Raw genomic sequence first — 27516 nt, forward strand, 5'->3', positions numbered from 1 at the left:
TCAAGGATGGCTTATAAGATCAGTGTTTCCAAAGAAAGGTGCAATGGTGTTGCAACAATGCGGGGAAATCCAGACTACGAAAACTTCTGAGCGGGAGAGATTTTGGAGGTCACCTGAGATGGGAAGGGTGCTGAAAGGAGAAAGAGGGTGAAAAAGAAGGTGGGGAATTGAGGAATTCCAAAGACACATTTCATGTGAGTCGAATTCATTCACTCCTAAATCTTTCTTGACTGTCTGCTATGCGCAAGGCACCATGCCAAGCACTCATTGCCCTAAACATTGCTAGGGCCTAGTAGAGTAGATAAGTTATGAACCTACCTTGTCATAAGTCTTGTGAAAGAGCATTTCTAAGAGCAAGTCCATGTCTGCCTAGAGGGAGATCAGTGAAGGGTGGCCTCTTTATAACCTCCACCCTGGCAGGTTGCCTGGTCCATCTACCTGTCTTTCCTGTTGTTAAAGATCCTCAAGGCACGAAATTTCATAGCTGCTCTTGGTCACCAATTCTGTGTCTGAAACCTGTAACAGGCCACTCTTCTTGATGTCTAACGCAAAGATCTTGCGCTGTAGTTGAAATCCGGTCCCTCCAGTCTGCTCTCAGAGAAGACAGAGCAGCTGGTCACCATCTTCTGCATAGTAGCTCTTTAGGGGACCGAGGACTGCTATGAAGTTCCTTCTGAGCTCTAGATATGATCACCCCTCATGGACTGACTGAGAAAGCAAGAATCAGACACCATTATTCATTTTCATGGCAAACCAGCGTCTGTGGGAATGCGGTGACATGGAGGACAGTGCAAGTTGCCTTTGGATGTGGGCAAGATGTTGGGTAAACAGGTGCAAGGCGGTCAGGAATTTTCTCCCAAGGACAATAAATAGACCATGATGCATCCTAGAAAAACACTTTATCACTATGAAAACCCACGGAAGTTCACTTTTAAACTTCAGTTTTAGAAGACAAGGGAAGTTTGCTCTCCATCCAGATAATCAATCACCTTCTTAGGGATAACCAACTGGCAAAACGAGGAGTAAAGAGGGAAATCAAGATTATATTTTAGTTTGATCCTAATTAATTTGATGTACTATTAGTTGTTAAAAACAGACATATCCATTTATTGCTTCTTAAAATCCTCAGATAATGTATCTCAAATTATAGTGATTTTAAACTACAAGGTAACGAATACTGTTGGGGTAATGATGCCCATTGCTTCCAATCCAAGAAACACTTTGTTATTTGCAAATAAAGGCATATCTGGTTTTATTGCTTGTTGCTGTATTTGCACTTTGCGGGTGTTGCATTTTTTACAAACTGAAGGTCTGTTTGTAACCCTGCACTGAGTAAGTCAATTGGCGCCATTTTTTCCAACAACATTTGCTCACTTTGTGTCTCTGTGTCACATTTTGGTAATTCTCACAATATTTCAAACTTTTTCATTATTTTACTTGTTATGGTGATATATGACCAGTGATTTTTATGTCATTATTGTAAGTGTTTTGGGGCACCACAAACTGTGCCCATATCAGATGGTGAACTTAATCAGTAAATGTGAGCGTTCTGACTGCTCCGCCAATTGGCAGCTCCCCCATCTCTTCCTTTTCTTGGGCCTCCCTAATCCCTGAGACACAAGAATATTGAAATTAGGCGAACTAATAACCTTACAATGGCCTCTAAGTGTTCAAGTGAAATGAAGAGTCATACATCTCTCACTTTAAATTAAAATCTAGGAATGATTAAGCTTAGTGCGGGAGGTGTGTCTAAAGCTGATGACAGGCCAAAAGCTAGGCCTCTTGCACCAGTTAACCAGGTTTAATTTCCTTTGGAAAGTTCTTGAAGGAAATTAAAAGTGCTACTCTATTGAACTCACAAATGATAAGAAAATGAAACAGCCTTATTGCTGATATGAAGAAGGTTTTAGTGGCTTGGAGAGAAGATCAAACCAGCCACAATATTCCCTTAAGCCAAAGCCTAATCCTGAGCAAGACCCTAAAGCTCTTCAATTCTATGAAGGCTGAGAGAGGTGAGAAAAATGCAGAAGAAAAGTTTGCAACTAGCAAACGTTGGTTCATGAGGTATAAGAAAGAAGCCATCCCATAAAATAAAAGTGCAGCGCAGGGTGGGCGGAGATTGGCGTTTCAGCCTGGTGTGGGCGCAAGGCGGCGCTGGGCCAGCGGGGGGGTGCCCTGCTGGAGAGAAAGGGCCGGGTGCAGTATGTGTGCATTATAAGATCAAGAAATGAATGCAACTTGTACCACCACAGATACAGTCTTCAAAGAGTTGGTCACATGGATATGAAATACAGAGTCACCTTTCATAACTTCACCTGAGAAAGAGAGAGCCTTCTTTCTTATTAAAAGAGCATAAGGAAAACAAATGTCCAAAGGAATCGTGCCAGATGCCAATGCTACATCTTTTTCAAACTATCAAGACAAATGGCTTGTGCTTTGAAGAAAATGATTTGTTCATCGACATTATTTTTAGCAGTTTTAAAAAAAAATCTTTTTCATCTTAAGCTACACAAATACCTTTTAAAATTTAACACATAAAAAAATCTTTAAGGCCTCGTTTAAAATAGCCTTCTCTTTTAGTTTTTAGAACTTAATGTTTATGTACCCTGTTTTTACTTGACAAAGTCCTCAAACTTTTCAGCATCAGGAAAGATATGGACTCAGGAGCTTATGTTACTGTAATAGACTGTGGTGAATTTCAGTGGACAGTTCAAGATATCACCATTTTATCAGAAATATCACATAAGTGTATAATTCTTAGCTTTAATGCCAACAAAATTGCTTGAAAATGGCATGGGTGAAATTCCTATGGAAGCTGGGTGGCAATCCTGGAAAAGTGTGCCAGCCTGGGAGTGTGCTGTCCCAGCCCCGAGCCAAGGCCTCTTGATTGGGCCAGGACAAAATAGCTGCCTTCTTAATAGTGCTGTGCAGGTGAGACTGTAATTTCTCTTTAAATTTTAGAAAGTGCTTTTCAGGAAATTCTTTGTTTAATGTATCTTTGACTTGTAAATTAAGAATAAAGTTATTATTGACTGGAAGAAGAAAAAATAAATAAAAGTGCAAGGGGAAGCAGCAAGTGCTGATGTAGAAGCTGTAGCAAATCACCCAGGAAATGTAGCTAAGATAATTAATACTCTAAACAAGCCGATTTTAAATGTAGATTTAATAGCCTTAAATTGGAAGAATATGTTTATTTAGAAGAAGATGCCATCTAGAACTTTCATGGCTGGAGAGAATAAGTCAATGCTGGTCTTTGAAGCTTCAAGGGACAGGCTGACTCTCTTGTTAGAGGCTAATGCACTTGGTGACTTTAAATTGAAGCCAATGCTCCTTTACCATTCTGACAGCCCTAGGGCCCTTAAGAATCATGCTAAATCTACTGTGCCTGTGACCTATAAAAGGAACAAAGTCTCGATGACAGCACATTGTTTACAACATGGTTTGCTGAATATTTAAAGCCTATTGCTGAGACCTACTCAGAAAAAAAAAATTTAAATTCCTTTAAAAATATTACTGTTCATTAATAATGCACCTTGTCACCCAAGAGCTCTGATGGAGATGTACAACAAGATTAATGTTGTTTTCATGCCTGCTAACATAACATCCATTCTTCCCCCCCATGAATCAAGAAGTAATTTTGACTTTCAAGTCTTATTACTTAAGAAATACATTTTGTAAGGCTATTGCTGCCACAGATAGTGATTCCTCTGATGGGCCTGGGCAAAGTAAATTAAAAACCTTCCAGAAAGGATTCACCGTTCTAGATGCCATTAAAAACATTTGTGACTCATGGGAAGGGGTCAAAATGTCAACATTAAACAGGAGTTTGGAGAAGTAGATTCCAACCCTCATGAATGGCTTTGAGGGGGTCAGAACTTCAGTGGAGGAAGTAAGCGCAGGTGTGGTGGAAACAGCAAGAGAACTAGACTTAGAAGTGGAGCCTGAATTGACTGAATTGCTGCAACCTCATGATAAAACTGGAAAGGATAAGAAGTTGGGTTCTTATGGATGAGCAAAGAAAGTGGTTTCTTGAGATAAAATCTACTCCTGGTGAAGATGCTGTTAAGATTGTTGAAATGACAACAAAGGATTTAGAATATCATATAAACTTAGTTGATAAAGCAGTGGCAACATTTGCGAGAACTGACCAGTTTTGAAAGAAGTTCTAGTGTGAGTAAAAACGCTATCAAACAGCACTGCATGCCATAGAAAACTCATTCATGAGAGGAAGAGTCAATCAGGCAACTTTATTATTGTCTTATTTTAAGAAATTTCTACAGCTACCATAACCCTGGTCAGTCGGCAGCCATCGTCATCGAGGCAAGACCTTCCACCAACAAAAAGATTACATCTGGCTGAAGGCTCAGACGATGGTTAGCATTATTTAACAATTAAGTATTTTTAATTAAAGTATGTACATTACTTTTTAGACATAATGTTATTGCACACTTAATAGACTACCGTACAGTGTAAATAAAAATAATTTTAAGCACTGGGAAACCAAAAAACTCGTGTGACTCACTTTATTATGATATTTGCTTCATTGCAGCGGTCTGGAACCAAACCTGAAATATCTCCTAGGTACACCTGTATTAATGAAGGGTAGCAGAACTTACCACTGCAGAATATGACTGTAGGAGTTCAGGACATGCCACCCGAATGTATGTACCTTTGCTGCTTTGATAATTTTGAGCTGTAGGCTCTTGAAAAACAGCCAATGCAGGGAGAGGCTTTCTCTGAATGCCCTTTATCTGCCTAAAGACAGATCCTCCGAAAAAATCACTTTGCATAATTCCCCTCCTCAGGAGTTTCAGCAGCCAGGGAGGATTGATTCTTATTATAGGAGAGTAGACTAGAAGTGTTATCGGAGGACTGCATGGGTGAAATTCCTCCATTGCTAGTACGAGTGGGGTTCTTGCGATATCTTGAGAAAAAGGATTTTCTAAGACTCACACAGGAGAATGAGATGTGGTGGAAGGTTTATTTGCATCTAATTATAGCTCTCTGTTTCCAGTCCCATTTTCCTTAGATCAGTCCTGGAAAATGTGCAGCTGGAGGTTTAGCAGAGCTAGAAGCAGAGCCAGTGTCCAAACAAAGTCACCACCACACCCAGGCAAACTGTCACAGACTATCTTACCTCCCATCTATTTTTCTAAGGACCCGTTCATCCTTCCTGAAAAACACTTAGTGTCTCCTAAGAGGCCTACATTTCTTCTATCCCACCTCACCCACCACCACCTTTCCCTATTAAGATGATATTGAAGTCTGAATTCTAAGCCACCTCAGGGAGTTACTTGTTTTTCCCTGGATACCTCTCATGTATACATAAGGTATACATGTTAATAAACCTGTTTGCTCCCATCTTGTTAATCTGTCTTTCATTACAGGAATCTCAGCCAAGAACTCAGAAGATAGAGGGAAGTTATCTCCCCGCCCCCCCCCCCCCCCCGCAATGTTCCTTGTGTTTTGTTCTTTCCCTAGTAGTTCAAGTATTGTGTAGACACCGGGTTTAAGAGTCTTCAGAAGGTAACTCGTTAACCAGTTCCCTGACTAATGGTGTTCAGAGAGATGGGTTTCTTCTGTCCTTCAAGAGCTCTATGAAAAGAAACAGGACTTTTGTTAAGGATACACAGTATTTACATGGCATGCAAATGTATCCCCTTTTGCTATCATCAAAATGAAAAACCTCAATAAACATGCACTGTGATTTCTTTGTCAGGATTTCTATCTTTTCCTTTTTGATGTTTTTCTCTTACTTTCCATATTGTGCTGTCAGTGCTCCTCAACTTCCATCTGAGGTTCTTTAAGATGAAATTGCCTTTGTTCTAATCTACCATCTGCTGCAGCTGAATTCAATAGTCCCTTGTGTGAATTACATCTTGTCTCCTGAAACTACACAAACATGAAGACCTTCATCTAAAGCAGATCCCATTTTGCAGACAGGGGAAGCAAGAGGCTTGGTTATGTCTTTTGGTCAAAATCATACAATGAGTCACAAACTGAATTCAGGACTTTTGATTTCCAGGCAAGCAGTGGGAATCCTGGGCTATCAGGCTCTGCCTAAAAGGTATAAGCTCAAGTCTGGCTAGAGATGAAAAGATGAATAAAATGGCCCTGGCTGGTGTGGCTCAGTTGATTGGGCATCGTCCAATGCACTGAAAGGTTGCCAGCTCGATTCCCGGTCAGGGCACATACCCAGGTTGTGAACTTGATCCCCAGCAGGGAGTGTGCAGGAGGCAGCCGACCAATGTTGATGTTTCTCTCTTACTGATGTTTCTCTCTCTCCCTCCCTCTTTCTCTCTCTCTAAAATCAATTAAAAATATTTTTTAAAATAATAAAACAGTATGGTATTGGCAGAAAAACAGACACACAGACTAATAAAACAGAATTGGGAGCCCAGAAATAAACCCACATGTATGTAGGCAACTAATTTTTGATAAAGGAGACAAAAACATACAATGGAGGGGAAAAAAGACTCTTCAATAAATGGTGCTGAGAAAATTGAAAAGCCACATGCAAAAGAATGAAACTAGAATATTATGTGACACCATGGACAAAAATGAACCCAAATGAATCAGTCCTAAATATAACACCTGAAACAATAAAATACATAGAAGAAAATGTAGGTACTAAACTTATGGACCTTGGTCTCAAAGAGGATTTTATGGATTTGATCCCAAAGGCAAAGGAAGTAAAAGGAAAAATAAATGAATGGGAACTGTGTCAAACTAAAAAGTTTCTATTCTCCACATATAAGTGAAATCACATGGTTCTTGTTCTCTTCCATTTGAACCAAATGGAACCAGCAAAAGAAACCATCAACAAAACAAAAAGGCAACCAACTGAATGGGAGAAGATATTTGTAAACAGTATCTCCAATATGGGCTAATATCCAAATACATAAAGAACTCATACATCTCGACAACAAAAACAAACAGTCCATTAAAAAGTGGAGAAAGAACCTGAACAGACACTTTTCCCAAGAAGACATACAAATGGACAGCAGATTTATGAAAAGATGCTCAACTTCACTAGCTACAGGGAAATTCAAATTAAAACCACAATGAGAGAGCTACCACCTCACACCTGTTAGGATGCCTATTATCAAGAAACAAGAAATAAGAAGCGTTGGAGAGGATGTGGGGAAAAAAAGAACTGTCATATACTGCTGATGGGAATGTAAATGGTGCAGCAACTATAGAAAACAGTATGGAAATTCCTCAAAAAAATTAATAATGGAGCCCTGGCCGGTGTGGCTCAGTTGGTTGAGCATTAGCCCTCACGGAGAGGTCACCGGTTCGATTCCCAGTCAGGGCACATGCCCAGGTTGTGGACTGGATATCCAGTAGGGGGAGTGAGGCAGCCAATCGATGGTTCTCTCATCTATGTTTCTCTCTCTTTCTCTCTCTCTCTCTCAAATCAATAAAACCATGTTTTTAAAATTAAGAATAGAGCTACCTTATGACCCAGCAATCCCACTTCTGGGTATTTACTCAAAAAAATTGAAAACTTTTATTCATACATATATCCCTGTGTTCACTGCAGCATTATTCACGGTGGTGAAGACATGATAATGGCCTAAGTGTCCCTCAGTGGGTGATTGGGTAAAGGTACGGTGCATATATACAATGGGATACTACTCAGCCATAAGAAAAGATGAACTACTGCCATGTGTCACAGTGTGGACGGACCCTGAGCACCATGCTAAGCAAAGTAAGTCAAGTGGAAGAGAACAAGAACCATGTGATTTCACTTATATGTGGAGTATAAAACAGAAAGCAACAAATGAGCAAACAAGAAAACCAAAAAAAAAGCTAATAGACACAGAGAACAGGACAGTGGTTACCAGAGGGGAAGCAGGTTAGGGGGAGCTTCAAGAGGGTAAAGTGGGTCAAATACATGGTGACAGAAGGAGATGAAACTTTGTGTCTATATACAGATGATGTATCATAGAACTGTACACTTGAAACTTACATGATCTTATTCACCAATGTCACCCTGATACATTTAACAAAAAAGAGTAGGTTGGGCTCTCAAAGGTCATCTGGCAAGGGGTCCACTCTCTCTGAAAGACCACTCGCTACACTGAAAATACCTTCAATCTCTGCTACTTTATTCTTTTTTATTTTAGTGCATTTTGCTTAAAATTTAGTTTTTTATCTATCATGCATTTTATGGTCCAAGTCTATTCCGAGCTGAGAGAACTGTGAACATAACTTGCTTTGCAGAATTTATCTTATTTTCAGTTTTGGCAGCTTTGAGAGAGTAAAAGCTGTGTATCACAGAAAAAGAACTAGAAGAGGCCTTTTGACCGCCCTCTTATTTTACAGATGTGGAACTGAAGCCCAGGAGGAGGAAGTTACTTGCTCAGTTGGTGGAAGAGCCAAAACTAGATTCAGGCTAATGCAATTAATTGTAAACCCAACAAATATAAATGTGAATATTCAACGCACTGAGCTAGGAGCTATCAGAAGAAAAGAGTAAATTTCAACCTGGCTCTGAGGACTTGGTAGTCAGTGATGGCAGGTTACTTAACTACAGTCTGTGATAATCTAGTTATAGCCAAAGCATTAGGTGCTATTGTTGCTATTTTTTAAATGATTTTTTATTGATTGATTGATTTTAGAGAGGAAGCGAGAGAGAGAGAGAGAGAGAGAGAGAGAGAGAGAGAAAGAGAAACATCGATGTGAGAGAAACACATTGATTAGTTGCTCCCACACGCACCCTGACCGGGGCTGGGGATTGAACCCGCAACCGAGGTATGTGCCCTTGACCAGAATCGAATCTGAGACTCTTCAGTATGCAGGCTGATGTTCTAACCACTGAGCAAAACCAGGTAGGGCTAATACATATGTTTTTATAATGAAGGATATCAGCACTAAGATCAGGCAAATATAGCCACATTCCAACAAAGTTAACTAAAAGATTGATAACTGGACTGGAAATCACAATGCCCAGAGTCTATGCCAGCTCTGGCACTGAAACATAATCTCAGGGAGCCAGTTCTTCCTGTCCTCCATAGTGGCAAATTATTATCTGACCCCGCCGCAGTTTCATAGGAACGGTATGAAATTATACCTTTAAAAAATTTGTAGTGTATCAAGTTGACTGCTCAGATTTGGAGAGAAGTATTTCAGAAACATGTGTGTTGATATGTCACAGATTCCAATTTTAAGCTAAATTCATGGCCCATCTTTTCTGACACATATTTTGTAAAGAGCACAGAATATGCATAGTGTGTTCTAAGGTATTAATTACACAACTATAAGAAACTGAATATCTCATTTGTCAATTTTTTTTTTTTATTGATTTCAGAGAGAGGAAGGGAGAGGGAGAGAGAGATAGAAACATCAATGGTGAGAGAGTCATTCATCAGCTGCCTCCTGCATGCCCTCCACTGGGGATCGAGCCTGCAACCTAGCCATGTGCCCTGACTGGGAATTGAACCATTACCTCCTGGTTCATAGGTCAACACTCACCCACTAAGCCATGCTGGCTGGGCACATGCCAGCCTTATCTGTGTCAAGGATGGCTAAACTTTGGGTCTCTGTTACTTGAGATGACATAGAGCACACACTAGGAGACAGAACCATGTAGTTAAGGAGCTGGGGAGGAAGGCAAGAAAGAAGTTACAAGGTTACAGATTTTTAGCTTATGTCTGAAAATATAAGGATTCAGAAAGTACCCAATAATTATTTATTGGATTAAATAAAACTTTATATGAGAAAAGGAAAGAAAATAATATTAAATGACAGTATGTGAAAGGGTTGTTCAGGAAGAACTTTCAGACAGGGAAGATTCTAACTAGTGGGAAGGGGCCTGCTTTTCCTAGCAATGATCACAAATAGGCTCAATACACACCCAGGTGGATCTGACCAGCGCTGTCCCCGCCGGTGGCAAAAACAGACTGGATAATTTCATCCTTTGACCCTGTGCTCTAAAATTGAGAGACAGGAACTCAGCCCCCCGGGCCTTGCTGTGCCAGTTCTGAAGGAAGATGCTGCCACCTAGTGTTTGCTGCTCTCACCCGAATTAGGAAGCCTCCCAACAACGGGGTCTCTGTCGTCGAGTCAGACGAAACAGACCTCACTAGCAAAGGCATACAGAAAACAGAATTAACATTAAGTGAGTTGTTGAATAAAGTATTCTTCTGAGGAAAATATGAGTAGTCAATAGAGCCTTGAGACGTGATAATCAGAGTTCACGTATACGTTCTATGTGTTGACTACGCAGAGGTGGTACAGGGAACACTGCCCAGTGGGAGCAGGCGTTTACTGCCACTGGAAGTGCCCAGGCATAGCCTGGGGTAATTCTTTGTGGGAAGGTTGAAGGCATTTAAGACAAAACAAAAAAACGGTTGACTGAAGCAGAAAATCTTTAAACCTCCTCTTATGCTGGACTTTGAGCTCCTTGAACACAGGGTTTTTACTATCGTATCCTGTTAGCATAGTGCGTGGTATGTAGGAGATACAGATACTCGGTGTTTTGTTGAATGAATGAATATATTCACTTACCACTTCCCTAAAGAAGAAAACTAGCCCAAATAAAACAGTTACTTAACAAGAAAGAAAAATAAAGCAGCCCCGGACATTTAGAAGCTGGCACTCACACTCAGTCACATTATTCTACTGAACACAAACCCTCAGAACACCAGCCTCAGACAAAGTCACTTGGAGACTATGATAAAATGAGACAAAACAAGGTCATTTCATCATTTTGTCTAAGCACAGACAAAAATAAGCTCACTGTGCCACCCGCAGAATACCAAACAGCCCAGCTCTCAGCCGAAACGCGTGACTGCTCCTCTCCACAAACGACAGCCTCTCTGGCGAGTCCTTCTTCCCGCAGGTGAGGCTGAGATCCCAATCAGAGACTGTCCCTGCTTCTGACAGCACCCAGCCCAAGGCAAACCCCCATTTCCTTAGATGCTCCCCCAATCACCAACCAAAACCCCAACCCTGTAAGAAGTTTTAACACCCTCTTACTAAGATACTAACTCCAGTGCAATGAGACTCCTGTAAGAATCCCAGATCTGTGAGGCCTGTAGTTACAGAACACTTCCTGAAAGGTCATACTTATTACTACTACTAACATTTACTGAGGCTTACTCTGTGTCTTTTACAGGCATTATTTCATCACGTGAGGTAGGTATTATCCCTGTTACAGGTGAGGAAACCAAAGCACAGAGAGTAGCCTCAAGTTCAGGCAGCTGCTAAGTGGTGGGGCTGGGATTCAACTTGGTCATCTGACTCCAAGCCCATGCTTCTGATAAACAGGACTTGGAAGGTGTGACAGGTATGTGCATATGTGTCCTGAGGGCAGGCAGCAAGGCATGAGCAAGGGCACAGGGGTGATGAATATCTCTACGTAACAAGCACCTTGCTTCTCTCAGAAAATTGTATAAAAATCTACATAATTCAGGCCCCTCTGTCCACAGGCCCTTTAGTGCTGGTCCTGGTTCCCTTAAGGCTGACCCCCTTAAGGGCCAGGTACAGGAGTAGGGGTAACACTTCTGGTTCTTTAAGTGGCTTTGATTCTGTCACCTTAATTTTAATAATAAAAAATGCTCCAATCTATGCCTTTGACATGACATTAAATTATGCAAATAAAAAAAAAGCTCCAATCTGCCTCCACCCCACACCTGGTTTTTCTCATCTCCCCAAAGCTTGAGTAGCATAAGCTAGGTGTGGCCACGGGGACTAAAATCAGTCCTTCACTTTCACTCATCTTTCAGGTCTCCACATTCACAGGTCACTTCCCCGGGAAGCCTTCTCTGATTCCCCAGGATAGGCTAGATCCCTTCAACACAGGCGCTCACACTGGCCTGAACTTCCCCTCTGGTAAAGCCTGTCACTCTTGCTGCAGTTCAGTATATGCCCCTCCCTGCTAGACTTTAAGTCCCAAGAGGGCAGGGTCCATGTCTGACTTGTCCAATGCTTGGCACACTGCAGGAGCTCAGAGTTGTGAACTTGAAGGGGAAGGGGGACCGAGTCGCAGTAGAGATTTGAGGGGAACCAGGTCAATGTCTTTCTCTTCCTATTCCAAACTCTTGCTTCCTAGTGCATTGTGATCCCTGCTCTGCTGTATTTCTTGACCCAAACTCAAAAACTGTCTTCAGTCAGCCAGATGTTGCCTAAAGAAATCCAGCCCTGCTCCATCAGGTCTTTTTCTTTTAACAAGAGTCTCATCAGTCATTCATAAACTTCACCTTCTAAAAAGTGAACCTTACCCCCCTGATGAGTTAGTTACCCAAGGTCACACTGAATGAAATAGCACAGCCAGAAATAAAACTCAGATTCGGCAACTCCCAAGATGGTCCTTGATCTTCTTCTTAAAGGAATGAAAAAGAGGAAATGGGCTCCAATACTGATTCTCTAAGAATGTTAATCAAATGTGGACTTATAATGCCTGCAGCTACTCCATGTTATCTACGAGATATTAAACCATAATGAGCTCTTCAGGAAAAGGCATTTTCTAAAACGGAACAGGAAAACACAAGAAGTACAATCTGGATTTATAATTAATATTGCACAAATAATTCAAATTAAATTCTGGATTGTGACTCTCCTAAACTGGCTTACCAAAGCGAAGTTAGCATGAGCCAGAGTCAGAATCGGCTCACTGTGTAACCTCTCTGTAGAGGGTACTGTAAGGCTTTTTAGCTGCAGAAAACACAAATGTCTTTGGCATTATATGTTCCAATCTCATGAGAAGCCATTTAAAAATGAGTAAGACTGATGCTAAATTCTTAGATACACAGCCGCACAATGAGAAAGTTCAAATAAAAGCCAAGTTCTTAGCCTGCAGTGCTGAAGAATGAAAGCCAAGCAATTAGAGCTGAGAAAATGGATTACATAATCTTACAGCGGGAGGCTTAGATCAGCTATAGCAAAGAAGTCATTGTCTAGGTGCTGGAAATAAACATGACATCTTTTGTTTGTTTTTTAATTTTTATTGATTTTTAGAAAGAGAGGGAGAGGGAGAAAGAGAAAAACATAGATCAGCTGCCTCCTGCACGCCCCCTACCAGGGATCGAGCCCACAACCCAGGCATGTGCCCAGACAGGGAATCAAACCGGCAACTTTTTGGCGCACGGCACGGGATGACACTCAACCAACTGAGCCACACCAGCCAGAGCTAAACAAGACACCTTTTTACCTGGGATGATCAAGTACAGCTCAGTTCAGCCAGGGGTGAGGGCAGAGAAAGACTATACAAACTACCAAAGCACCTTCCAGCCTGGGGTCTTTGAAAACAAGCAAAGTAAACTATCTCTGAAAAAGTGAAGGTAAACAGATGAACTCTGAACGTCTTTCCTAAAAACTTAGGGCTCACTTCTCATCTATCTATTACTCACACCACCTAGGAAGCCCCCAAAGAACTGTGTACTTCATATTTCTCTGAAACGTTCATTTCTTCCATCACTGTTGCCCAAGCAACATCATAAAATTATTCATAGGAAGTGCTGCAGGGCAGCTCTTTTCACCAAACCTCTTCCTGCACATTAGTACAAAGGGCTAAAAATAGTACAATCACTTTGCTAAAGTTTCTAACCAAAAATAATTTTTGAGAAGGCCTTTGTTTTTCCTTTTCTTGCTAATTCTCATTCCCTTTTAATTTTCTCTTTTACAAGAACAAAATCTCTACTTTCATCTAGAAATGGATTAGCTGTTTCAAGCAAAATGTTTTATTGAAAACTAAACAAATATCCTTCCGCAAAGAGAGAGGACAACCTGGAACGAAAGCACAACCAGGACCACTATAAGGCTGTCTCCAGTGTTATTCCTGCACCTGGGAGGTGACCTCAAACACCTGATGGCCTAGAAGCAAAACTTGTAAAAATGTCACATTTCTATATCATCAATCAAAGTTCACCTGAATTTTCATCACAGTGAACCTTCATAATAACCCAACATTTAGACAGAGTGGGACATGATTTTAGTAGATGTAAAACTTGGTTTGTTTCCACAGGTAAGCCTTGATCATTCTGTCTCTCATTTCTCTCAGCTCGAAAATTAAAATAGCTTTTGATATCCTCCTTTTTTGCCAATAGAAGCTTAAATATGAAATGCCTAACTCACTTCAAAAGGAATTACTGTAGCATACCGGGAGGGACTGGTTGGAGGTAGGATGATGGCTCACCTCCAGAACTGCCCCTCTGAGCCAGGGGAGCGCGCTGTGAAGAAAGGATGCTGGCCACTGGCATTAGGCCTTGGTCTGTTTTGGAATTTTCAACAGTACAGAGTGAATAACTTTCCTCAAAGGTTATCTGATTAGCTGTTGTTCAAGGTAATTCATACTGAGGATAAGAGACTTTCCCCATCTGCAAGTGGGTTACATAGAGTTATAAGCAATAAACTCTATAAAAGTCCACCAAGTTTGAGCTGAAAACTTAGATTTAAATAATGCAAGGTGGGGATGAGACACAGAAATCATAGATACAAACATATGGCATACACAGACAGCCAAGACCTGCGATGGAAAGCTTTAATCACCACATGTAAAAACAATATTTTCACATATCAAAAATGGCTCCAAATTCTTTACTGTCATCACCATAAGTCTAGAAATGAAAGTCGCACTAATACAAAACCTTCCTGTTCATAACGGCAAGATTTATTAAACTGTCTTACAAACATCTTTTTGTTTTTTACCCTGGGGCTGGTATCACCAAAATGAAAAAGGAAAGTCACTATCAGCTGGAATTTATTCAATGTAGAATAGTTTAAACCATTTATTCTTTAACCTGGAGTGCTTCTCTTCTCTCTCCCATCCATACTAGGTGATGACAAGAGGGAAAGATGACAAATGGATGGGTCCAGTCCAATATGTATGACATATTGATGTTATGATTCTCAACTCAATCTACTGATCAAAACAAAGAAATTAAATTTCAGTATCAATTAACTCAATGCTATCACATTAAAAAATGATTTAAATTGGTTCTTTCTTATAAAAGGGGAGTTGACAGTGGATTCTCATACAGTTCTTCCTCACAATGTCTACTACAGTGCTCTCTACTTCCTACAGATGAGCCAACCAATTAAGTTCAGAGTTCATAGAGACTGCCCTGCAAATTTCAGCTCTGGGCTCTTAGTCACCCTGATAAGATCTATACATGTCTAAAAGAAAACCCCAGACACTACAATAGTTATTCCAGTCAAGTGATGGGAGGGGCAATCATGTTAAATCAGAAAAAAAAGACAGCCATGTTAGAGACTATTTAAACATTTTTAGTATGTAAAAACAAATAAAAGTACAAGAAAATTTTCAAAATTCAAAATTCCTAATGTCTCTAACGAAGTTTTTGTGACCAAGGCTAGAGCAATGGTGTTCAACCTCATTCCCAAGGCAGCCTGGGGGGTTTATCTCCAGTCATTTCCATGATGATCTCTGCCTGTTTCTAAAACATGTTCTTTTTCTAAATATTCACAGCACTTCATCAAAACCAGCTGTTAGTCCACACATCTGAGTCAGGAAATCTTTGCTGTCTCTTGGTTTCAAAGTATTACACATGCAGTTTCCTGTGTACTACTTACTTGTGGCTCACAATTACAAGTACTCTGGGCTGTAATAAACACGTGGGGACAGACAGCAGGTAGAGAAGTACCACACTCAATCTTGCTCCATGCTCTTTGCTTTTATTATTCCTAGATGCCTTCTCAACTCAAACGACTGAACTGAACAACAGACATGGACATTTACTGGATTCTTCTTGAGAAGTTAAATTATATTCACTACCTCTCAGCCGAAACTGGGTAAGGATAATGAAGCGAGTTCAGTATTAGTTCAGTATTAGACTGAGTTAGAAAAAAGGCTGTCTGGGAAAGGCTTGACACAAGTGTTCTTTTTTATTTTATTTTTTTCCAGGTAGAACCATTGAAAATCAAGGTTGGAAAAACTCTTAACAACTGTACGGCCAATCCCCCACCTGATACCTGAACTCCTATAGAACATCTCTGCCGAGTTGTTGCCCGGCATCTGCCAGAACACTGCCGGGGCAGGAAGCCGGGGCAATATTGCCTACTCCTCCTTAGAATCAGATGGCAAAATGGACGGAACAGGTAAGCGAGCTTCCATTAAAGATGATCATGAATTTTGTAACTTTTCAAGAGAGTTAGCAGATTGTCAGTTGCTACTCAAAGGAATAAACCAGATTTGTTCCACGCATCCAATGCTTTCTGCAATGATTAAAAATGGAGGAATATAACTCAGAAATGTGAATTTTATAAATCAGTGTAGAATAGCTGTGTGTGTGGTGGTGGTGGGGAAGCAAATATCTTAAAAGTAATCACTGTAGGGACCCCAAAACAAAGGGAAAATAAGTGTTTTGAATAATAAATAAACGTTTCACTTTAAAGCTACAATAAACACCTTGTGCAGCAAGTCTTGGTACAAGAATTCCAGAGCCTCGGTGGATGAACTGTAGGCTACTGACAGCTGCAGCACTTGTCAGTTCAGATGCAGGAGACAGGAGAGTGACAGGAGCAGGTCTGAGGCCACAGCCTGCTGTCCTGGGCAGTCAGAAGCAGGGCGCTCTCCCTTGATTTCTCCTTCTGGCTTGTTTAGCAGCACTGCAAATAATTCTCCTATTTCTAACTTCCCTCAAGGTACTCAGACTGCTTCAAGCTTTCAAATCCCCCCTTCAGAAGACCAACAAAGCAACACATTGGTTGGTGGGCAGTAACATCAGGATTCGGTTTACAAAGGATCAGTTCCTCTGAAGGAACAAGTTTCTGTCTATAATTTATTTTCTGAACATATATGTGAACAAGTCTATCTGAACTGAAAACATTCATCCTGCTAACACATACATACACTAGAAACTCTAAATGACATGGTAACTGAGACTTGGCTGATTCAGTTCCGAGGGGTATCTTCCAAGGCGAGGTGTGAAAATGGTGGTGGTGTCCATCTTTAACAAACGAGACTGCGTAACGCACAGAAACAAAACAACAAAAAAAACCAACCTTAAAGTCAGTTTGTCTTTTTATGTGGAGGCCACTTTTTTTCATATCTGTTTCAAAAATGTCAGATAAATAACATTAGTGGCTAGATGACAGGAGAGCAAATCTTCCTGCAAAAAAAGAATAAGCTTCCTTGACCACGGAGATTCGTAAGTCAAATCAATGGAAGTCTATTAAGTACTCGGGATAGATCTGGTTGGCATCAAACACCACAAAGATCTTTGGGTTCCAGGTATCATCCACACAGCTGTCATATAAATTCACATAGCTACCGTCTTTGGAAGGAGGTCGCATGTATTTAGAGTCTCCATTTATATAATCTCCAATCAGCACTCGAGCAAGGAACATAGATTTATAGGTTCTAAACAGATGTCGATGTTGCAGGCTTACACCATGAATTTGGAATGTGTTTCCATGTTTTATGTCATCTTTGCAGAAGCGACTGGAGTAAGCAGCATCTCTAGCAAAATAGGTTCCTTAAACAAAAAGAACCCAAAAAAAGCCAAGATTAGAGATTACTCTGAAGAATACATAAAACATAAGCAAAAATATTCTAATTGTTAGGGGAATAGACACATGGATTGTATAACAAAAAAATAGATGTGGAATTTCCTCCTGTGCAGATCTTTAAGAAAAGAGTAGAAATTCATCTGTTACGGACAGCTGTGATTCAGACCACCACAGGGATATAACTGTCAGTACAGGCCAGTCCCACCGCTAACACCGTCCCGCCTGCACCAAAATGTAGCTGCCAGACTTTGGTTTTCGAAAGAAATCTTACAAAGAAACCCAGGATGTAAGACATATGCAAACTATTTCTGTGATTAAAAGTGTGGCAGGACCTGAGTTTTAATTGCTTGGATCTCCCTCCCAATCTATTTCCTTCCACCACTTTCCTCCCCCCACTACCCTGTGCAGCATCCGCAGAAGTGCTGGAGAGCACAGTGAGAACTACTGGGCTACAGAGATTGTTTCAAACCCAGAGAAACTACATTTCCATGATACAGAGTAACAATTCAATAATATTTCTGGAAATAATAGAACTCTATGTCCCAGAGAGTGCAATGCTGTTCACATCAGACCATCCCAATAGAACAATTTCGCCAGTTCATTGCCTAAATATGAAAACTCAGTAAAGCATCTGACTCATCCAGGAGTCAGGCCTAGGAGAGGGACATCATTATGGGAATACTTACTCTAAACATTTTTGAAAAAGAATTGCAAAGTCTCATATTACCCAATGCTGATGGGATTTAAGTAACACTTTTCTGATCCTCCTACAGTTAAATAAATGGAATGGCCTTTTCAGTAGTAATTTTTAAAATTTATTTACTTTTTCAAAATATAGCACATCCTGATCCTAAGCAGTAGTCAGTTCTCTTTTTCTTCTTTTAAAATTGTTGGAAGTATTACAGGTGTCCCCTTCTTCCCCCGATTGATCCCCTCCACCCAGCATTCCTCCCACCCCCAGGCCTTCTCCACACTATTGTCCGTGTCCATGGGTTATGCATTTATGCATATAAGTTCTTTGATTAATCTCTCCCCACCCCCTCCCCACCCCTGCCTTCCTTCTGAAATTCATCAGATTGCTCCATGGTTCTATGTCTCTGTATCTATTTTGTTCATCATTTTATTTTGTTCATTAGATTCCACACGGTAGTCAGTTCTCTTGATGGAGGTAAGGTACAAAGTAAGAACCAGCAAAATAAATGTCCATCCCTTACCTTTTCCCCTCCTCTCTCTCCTTAATTTGCTTGAGTAGTGGGCATAAACTGAAGAACTTGGACTTTCACAACATTAGAAAAAAGGTGAGGATTTCCCCATTATTCCTTACTGCTCATTAATATTCTTACCTATCTTTTTCTAAAAAACAAAACAAACAAAAAAATACTAGTACCTAGACCTGTGCACAATGTAATTAATTTATTTTATAGTTCTCTCTGTATCTGACATAAAACAGTTTCAGTTTTATCCACAGAAAGGATTTATACATGAAAATTAAATATACATCAGCTAACACGGACATGATGCCCATTCGAATGACTGGGAGAGGGGCTCGATCTAATCCAGCAGGGGGTAAAGATCTCACTTCCATCTCAGACCTCAGGAAGTGGCTTTTCTGTGACTCAGAACCTCTGAGGGTGTGCCGGGAACCTAGTACATAACCTTTGATTTAATGACTATCAAACCCCTGAACTACAGAACAGTCAATAATCTCTAAAGAGAGGAGATTTGCTCCCAGGACCTGAATTGGGCCTGGAATTCTGATAATTACCTTTTCCAAAGAGAGCACCATGTATACCGTTTATTCTCCAATCAAAGTTATGAATGCAAATTGCTTCCACAAACTCGCTGCTGGTACCGTGAAACAGCATTTGTTCATTAATCTGAGGAACACCACTTTTTTTCTTGAGCTGAGCCTTTTTCCTAAAAACACAATATACACAGACATAAAGCACACAGAGAAATATACCATAGTGGCAGTTATTAATTTTTCAAGGGGTAAAATTCAATAGAAAGTGTGAACCAGAAAACACTTCTTTAACATAAATCACAAATGGAAAAAGCAGCTCTGAAGAAGAATCCCGAACACTCCTGGACACATAAATCACCTCATCAAAAATTATTAGTTAACACTGAGATTTAAGTTTGAAAATTATACCCAAAACTATAAATATGTCAGATGATGCCCCATTATAATAAAGGTGATTGCCTAAACCCACCAAGTTTTACACATGCCTAAAAATGATACAATAAACAAATAAATAATACAAAGTTCAGAGAGTCCTTAAACTGAATTCCTTGAGCAAGGACCATACCTTAATCTTTTTATCCCCAGAGATTACAAAATGTTGGCTGAATTACACTGAATTTTGAATTTTAAGACTAGAAGGACATGAAGCCTTCCATTCAACTCTTCCCAATGGAATGGACAAATCTCTTTGAACACTGTAGGACTGATTGTAATGGTAAAAAACAAACAAACAAACTGAAAAGAGCTTAAAATCCTTTCACAGAAAAATGAACAAAGAATTACATATTTATACATGAAAGTTAAAAGTAATGAACTAGATTTGCATGCATTAACATAGGTAATTCTTGAAAAATAATGTTGAATGTAAAAAGTGTTGCAAAAAGACATATAATTCAACATAATACTGCATATTGTATAAGTACAAGTATATAGGTAATAAAAAATATGAAGACATGGACAAGAAGGCATCACTCCAACTTCAGGAGGGAGAAGGGAAACAGGAGGGGGTGGGGATGGGTAAACACTTCACTTGCATCTGTAATGCTTTGCATCGGAAAACAAACAAACAAACAGATACAACGAAGAAGAATATGTGACAAATATTAAAATGTTAAATCTGATTAGTAGGTACACAGGTGTGTGTAAACTATTTGCCTCATTTTCATTTTAAAAATATTTAATAAAAATGATGTTTTAACAATGAAAAAGAACCCCTCCCCCATCGCGTCTCAATAGATAGCGATTTAACACCTGCTTCCAGACAGGACGGCACCATCTATCTATCTGTGACCAGCTGTACCCATCAGAGAGCAGACCCACCCGCACACTGAGCCAACACCAGCCTTCCTGTTACTTCTACTGATTGGTCTTAGTTCCTCTCTTCTGAATATGGAACCATTTAAATATACAAAACGACACTGCAAAAATCCAAAAATAACTATGACCTAGGCTTTCTTTTCTAGTTAAATATACACCATTCCATCAACTATTCCTCACACAGCACTGCTTCCAGGCCTTTCTTTCCCCATCCTGGACAGCCTTTCGTTGACAAGAATCTGCTGGGTCCCTTCTAGTTTATAATGTTGGTAGGAAGCAGAAACAGGGCGCAGATAGCATCGGACAGCGCTGGCTCTGACGGCGCACACTCAGTTCCTCCTGATTCACCCTGTAGCACGGTCACCGCGCTGCTGACTGACATAAGTCTGCATCAAGTAAAACTCCCAGGGCTTTCTCCAACTAGACTTCTCTCGGCTTGCTACATTTGTACAACTGATTTATAAACCTAATGCAGTACACTGAGTTCAATTAAACTTTATCTTGATACAGCAATTTAAAATGTGCAGAATTTATTTTTAAAAAAACATGCACCTGAGTGAATGTGTGGGGGGTGGATACTTGCATTTAAATGATGGAAGAATTGGAAATGTATGGTCTTTCTCAAGCATCGTTTGGCAATGTGTCAACATTTAATGTCTATGCTTTGATCTACTGGTGATAGTCTTTTCAGACCATTAAGCATGACATTAGAAAGATGTGCATTAAACAAATATTTATTTCTGAAAAAGCCAGCACGTTTTCACTACCAACAAATTATGTCAAATTTGTTTTTAAAACTTTATGTATTTACTTTTTTTAAACAATGCATTTTGTTGCTTTTTTAAGAAAAAAATCTTTTAAAAAAAGGAAAAAGAGATAATCCTGTTTTGACTCTGTTTCTATCTTCCAAGGTCTTTCTGACTCCTGATTCAGTCACACAGCAAAGAAGCTACTCCTTCCAGTTCTGAATCTTTCACAAGAGTGACAAGCAGGCCTTCTGTATTTTCATCCAAATCCCTGATAAAAATGCTGAAGGGCCAAGAAGAAAGCGTGCAGGCCATTCAAGCTACCCTTCGCATAAGACTTTGTACCGGGTGTTAATTTTTCTCTTTACACTTATCCCCGGAACACAATTCTCTATCTTTGTCTCCATGCTTTTCAACCACTTTGCAGAAACCAAGTTACACTAAGGGGCTTGCCCATCTACTACCATGGTAATGCTCTACCTGGGCATTAGTAAATCTACACTTTTTTTTTTTTTTTCTAAGAAAACACTGTTTAATATTCATCCTTCTAATGTCAAGCTTCACGGTCTATAATGACTAGAACCCACTCTAAAATCAGGATAGTCACTCATCACTACTTTTCAGGCACAGATCAGAATGAATTTTGGTTTGAAACTTCACTCCAGTCTCTCTAAATATTATAAATGAAGTGTTGGTTAGTTAAAGAGCCAGGTGTGTGGGCATTACAAGCCTGCTCGGTCACTGGATTGAATGCAGTGTATTACACGAGCTGAAGGCAGAATGGAACGGAATGGTCAAAGCTTTGCATCCCCACAGCATGGATTATTCCAGTGCCCACTGAGAAGGCACCTGTGAAGTGTGGAGACTTTCATACTATGACCTTGGTGTTCCAGAAAGGCTAATGTTGAGTTCTAGGGCCTCCTGGACTTCAGTTAAAGTTTTAGGAAAAGTCATAGGATTCAAACTACACTAAGTTCTTCACAATCCTACCTCCTTTTGCGCAATCCCACATTCATTTCTGAACTTACCGAATATTGTAGCACCCACCTCTCAAAGATCTCTTAAAATTACCCACCCTCTCAGGGACTAGAGTGCCAATGGGGCTAAACTGGAGATGCCACGCACTCTGAACTGCAGCAGAAATGTCTTCATGCTCCGTATTGAAATAAGTTTGCCCAGGTTTAGACCAGTGGTTTTCCATCCTGGCTGGACATCAGAATCACTTGCAGAACTTTTTAAAGCTAATGTCAGAAGGCTGAGGTTCTGATTCAGTAGATCAAGGGTGGGGACGGATATCTCTACTTGCTAATAGACAGGTGACTGATATGCAGCCAGGGCTGAGAACCTCTGATCTCAATCCACATTCTCCCACTTTCTTAATGAGATAGCAGCTTTCACTGTTCTTTTTCCCTTGCTGCCTTCTCCTGGATCAACCCAACCACCTCCTCTCTCTGCTCTTAAATTTGAATAGCTGAAATAAGTCAAACAACATCCCCATGGTTTCCACTACAAATTCACACATTCCGACTTTAGCTAAGCCCTCAGCACTAATGGAAATCCCATAGTACCCAAGTTAGCTCTTTCTCCATTTCCCAGTGGCCATTTCGAATCTCCCCTTTTCCTCTCTCTCCCTCTTACCCACGCCTCCCTAACACCTCAATCTCTGCAGGTGCCCTCACTTCTTATTTCACCAAGGAAACGAAAGGATCAGGGTGGAGCTCCCAACCTAACTCCTGCCCTCATCTTCTACCTCTACTTTCTTAAAACATAACGAGACATAACTAGGCCACCCTTGTCTATCCCCCGACATATGTTTTCTGAGTTCCATCCCATCACACCTCTTTAGGAGCCTTAATCCATCAATTACACTTCACTCTCCTGTCCTTTAAACTCTCCCTCTCCATAGTTTCTTTCCTATTATAATGTAAACATGCTCAAGTCTCTCCCATCTTTTAATTCAAAAAACGTAAAACAAAACAAAAACACCCTTCCCAACACTACATTACCCATCTTCTCAGATCTCTGTCTTCACTGCCAAGCTTCTTAAAAGAGTCATGAACATTTGCTGTAAATACAATGCAGGGTGGGACAAAAGAAGGTTTACAGTTGTGAGTCCGTGAAACAAGAGTTTATTCTTGTATTATTGTTAATTAATTGTATTATTTTCCATATGAACAACTGTAAACCTACTTCTGCCCCACCCTGCACAGCATCTACCAACATTGCTTTCATCAAGGGTACCAATGACCTTTTTGTTATAGAATCCAAAGGGTGCTGTCGATAATCTTACTTGGCAACTCTTCAGTATGTGACCGAGGTCGACACCTACCCATGGAAACCACTTTCTCTCTTTGGTTTCTGTGATCACCTTCTACTGGTTTTCTTCCACCTTTCCTGGCTGTTACTTCTCAGTTTCTTCCTTGGGTTTTCTCTTCCTCTATCCCTTCTAGAGTTCAGTCCTTGGTTCTCTTCTTTTATCTACATAAAGCCTGTGGTCAACTTGTCAATTCCTATGGCTTCTATTACCCACATTTTTTAACAACTCCAGAACCTTTATCTCTAGTCTACACCACTCTGCCAAGCACCCAACCCACATATCAACTACTACTCCCTCCCCATCCTCCCCAGACCAAAACCTGTTCCTACCCATTTTTCCTTCAATTAAAATAAGTCAGAAACTTTAATGTTATCTTTTCCATCTCCCTTACGCACCCCATGGCACACATTAAATTAAGAACCAACCAACATCATTCTACATCCTTAGTATCTCAAAGTTGTCCTCTTGGCTCCTTCGGTCCACTTTGGTTCAAGTCACCCAATGTGTCCCTGTTTAATTACTGAAACAATTTCCTAAAATGGCCTCCCTGCTTCTAACTGTGATCCATTTAAACCAGTTTCTAAGCCTCAGCACTACTGACATTTTGGGCTGGATATTTCTTTGTTGTGGGAGGCTGTCTTGTTCTTTGTAGAACGTTTAGCATCCCTGGCTTTACTGAGTAGATGTCAGAGGGTTTCCCCATCCTACTGCATGGCAATAAAAATGTGTCCAGCCACTGCCAAATACCCACAGTGGGCAAAATCATCCTAACCGAGAACAAGTGCTTTAAATCCCTTCCCCACAGTATAGCCTAATGAGTTAATTTTCTAAAATGCAAATCAGATCCATCACTCTCTTGCTTAAAGTCCTACAACGGCTTTCCACTGTCCCAGGGGGAAAAATCCAAATCCCTTAGTTTGGCTTGTAAGGCCCTGCATGGCCTGGTCGCTGACAACTCTCTACTTCAGCTGTGGGTCAGTCCAACTCAAGTAAAGCTACCAAAGAAAATCACAAAACCACCCAGTGGCTCTACTACAAACTCCTGCAAGCTCTACCTCTGGAGTACCTTTCTAGGCTCCTCTCCAACCATCCATCCTATGTTCTGTTCTATTTGAAATTCTCTCAATGCTTTATGTTCCCTCTTGTAATCAACTTTGGCCATGCTGCTCCTGATGCCTGGAATGCTCTTCACTTCTCCTACCTAGCTCTAATCTAAATCGCCCTGCTTTAGGAAGTGCTTCTTGATACTCCCCACCCCACAACACATGCCCTATTTTTGTCAGAAAGAGTGGGCAGATACTTGCCCTTTGTGCTTCATGATACCCTGTGCTACCCCCTACATTTTGTGGTTTGATGGCCTGGCTCCTTGTCTAAGCTATGGTCCTGTTATATCTCAAGTGTCTAGAATAAAGCCTGTCACAAAGTAGGAGCTAAAGGATATTTTTAGAAGAAGGGAAGAAGTAAGAAAGGCCCGGACAACACGAAAACTGATGCCTGATGGACTCACGTAGTGAGTCATAGGTTACCTGACAATGAGATCGACTCAATTATCTTAGTTCTTCAGGGAAATGGCAAAATGACAGGCTGTCCTCATAATGAGACTTAGTATTTTCTACTGTCACAGCAGGTGGCAGGTTCATTTGCCATCAAGATTTCTAGACACTGACATTACATAAAATCATGAAGGGCACTGACAGTAAAACTGGCTTCAGTTAAATCTTCATATAAATGTTGGGGAGTCACTGTACATTTTACAACTAGGACTTAAGTGAAGACTCAGATTGTGAGGGAAGCTAATATGAACTCCACTTCAGGAGCCAGATTAAAAATAATGAATTAAGATTTTATCAGACCAGCTGAGAAAAAAACTTTACTCACTGAGAGAATAAAATAAAAGGGACAGAGGTTTCCATCTTCCTCTCAAAAAAAAAAAAAAATTACCTGAACAAGAACTGAATAAAACCTTCTAAACTCAGTATTGTCAGAAATAAAAGTTGGCTTGGTCCAAAGACTTAAGACTATAAAGAATATAAGCTGAAAACCCCTTATTTTATCATATAAACTCTTATGAGCACCAGAGCATGAAAGAATTCCATGTATCATTAACAAAAATCAGCCTGATTCTCAAGTATATGCGAATGATGAGTTAGGGTCTAGGTCTGATTTAAAATATTTCAGCAAAACAATAATAGTGAAAAAGCAGATAGATAATATGTGGTATATCTTGATGAATGTTAAATCAGTATGATGCTAAACTCTATTATTTGAAATTTTCCTGAATAAGTATTAAAGGTCTGCTTATATTAAAAATATTAGAAACCAAATCTCATTCACAAATTTAATTAAAATATTTCAGAAAGCCACATATTTTAGGTACTACTTGCTATAAAAAAATACTTACATTCCTCAGCACCATCTGAGATATAATTATAAACAATAAACTGCATATATTTACAATTAACAACCATTAATCTGTTTGAAATTATCAGTAAAACTAATGAACATATCTATCACCTCCCCCAGATTCCTTACTCCTATGTGTAATCCCTCCATCCTGCCTCTCCCCATTGGCCCTGAATCTTCACAGCTACTGATGTATTTTCTGTTACTGTATATTTGTAAACAAAACAAAAACAAACAAACAAAAAACCTCAGCACAACAGATTAACTTGGACAATATCTGTCCTTTAAGTTTTTGCAATGGGCTTTACTTTTTTAGGTTAAGTGCACACTGAGCAATCCAATGGGTCATTTCCAACCTAAGTTGAGTAATAAATTGAGATTTTTAAATCTACAACATAAACTTTGGGCAAAACAGGAAATTTGCAGGTATGTTTTACAATGGCCCTTGAAAACTAAATAAGCAAATGACTACAGGCAAGATAGTGTAATTGTTTAAAAAGAAATTCAACAATGTTTCAGAGAGTTGTAATTCAACATAAAAGTCTGAGCCAACAAAGTCAAATCAACAAAACTAAACAGCTCCCCGATTCCTCTGCAGTGCTGATTAAGCCAAGATGCACAGCTCTGGACCTTGAAAAGAGCGTGTTTCTAGGACTGTGCCGAGGAGACTGACATCTAACACTGCATTACACCGTTGTGAGCAATGCCTTGCATTTACTTATAGAGCAACTCTTCCACTTCCATAGAAGGCTGAAGAAGAGAGCTGAGAGACCAGGTCAAAATAGAGAAGAGAACACAGCAGCAGTGAAAAGTAATACAATTAAACATTTGTGCTCCACTATCATCTCTGAGACTACAAGTCTTAGTGGCCAAGGAGAGGGTTCAGATTAGAAACTGTCTCACCTGCAAAAGAACTCCCACAAGTCTAGGTTTTGGATTCTCTGAATTCTTTTAATTCTGTTGCGATCCATTGTTTTCCCAAAGAGACTAGCAACTTCATTATATTCATGTGTTTGATTGTGCAAAGGAATAAGCTGGAAAATGAAGTTTGACAGTTTTATTGGAGTCCTTTTGCATCTCCAGCACAGTACAGCCAGTCAGTTCTGCTCTTACCTGATAGGGTACATCGGTGTTCACATTCTCCCAGTGCGGGGGCATGGGAATAGCCTCATTTTCACAGATATAACTTTAAATAGCCAAAGACAAAACAAAATATTAGAATCCAATTATAATTACAGTGATTTAGACTTTTCTTCAAAGCTGAATTTTCTCGTTTGGAATACTGTGACAAATGCAATTAAGTGTAATTAATCCTTGCTTTATTTTAAAATATTGATTGAGCCCAGGCGGGCGTGGCTCAGCGGTTGAGCGTCGACCTAGGATCCAGGCGATTGGGGTTCGATTCCTGGTCGGGCACATGCCCGGGTTGCGGGCTCATGCCCGGGTTGCGGGCTCGATCAATGACTCTCTCATCATTTATGTTTCTATCTCTCTCTCTCCCTCCCTCTCCT

At 40.1% G+C, this 27516-nt stretch overlaps 1 protein-coding gene across 8 annotated transcripts in view; it reads right to left on the reverse strand.

Annotated features, from left to right (window-relative positions):
• Nucleotides 1-14475: 14475 nt before the first annotated feature.
• The window catches only part of PARP11 (poly(ADP-ribose) polymerase family member 11), a 44223-nt gene continuing 31182 nt past the window's right edge, over nucleotides 14476-27516 (reverse strand). For all 8 annotated transcript variants that reach the window (XM_081130862.1, XM_081130863.1, XM_081130868.1 and 5 more), the window contains 4 exons: nucleotides 27119-27191; nucleotides 26909-27039; nucleotides 19244-19395; nucleotides 14476-17444 (listed from right to left, as the gene is read on the reverse strand). In XM_081130862.1, coding sequence (XP_080986988.1) covers nucleotides 17128-17444; nucleotides 19244-19395; nucleotides 26909-27039; nucleotides 27119-27191 — 673 coding nt within the window. In that variant the 3' untranslated portion in view covers nucleotides 14476-17127. The remainder of the gene's footprint in view (nucleotides 17445-19243; nucleotides 19396-26908; nucleotides 27040-27118; nucleotides 27192-27516) is intronic.

Source organism: Miniopterus schreibersii (assembly GCF_964146895.1).
Source record: "Miniopterus schreibersii genome assembly, chromosome: 2".
NCBI lineage: Eukaryota > Metazoa > Chordata > Mammalia > Chiroptera > Miniopteridae > Miniopterus > Miniopterus schreibersii.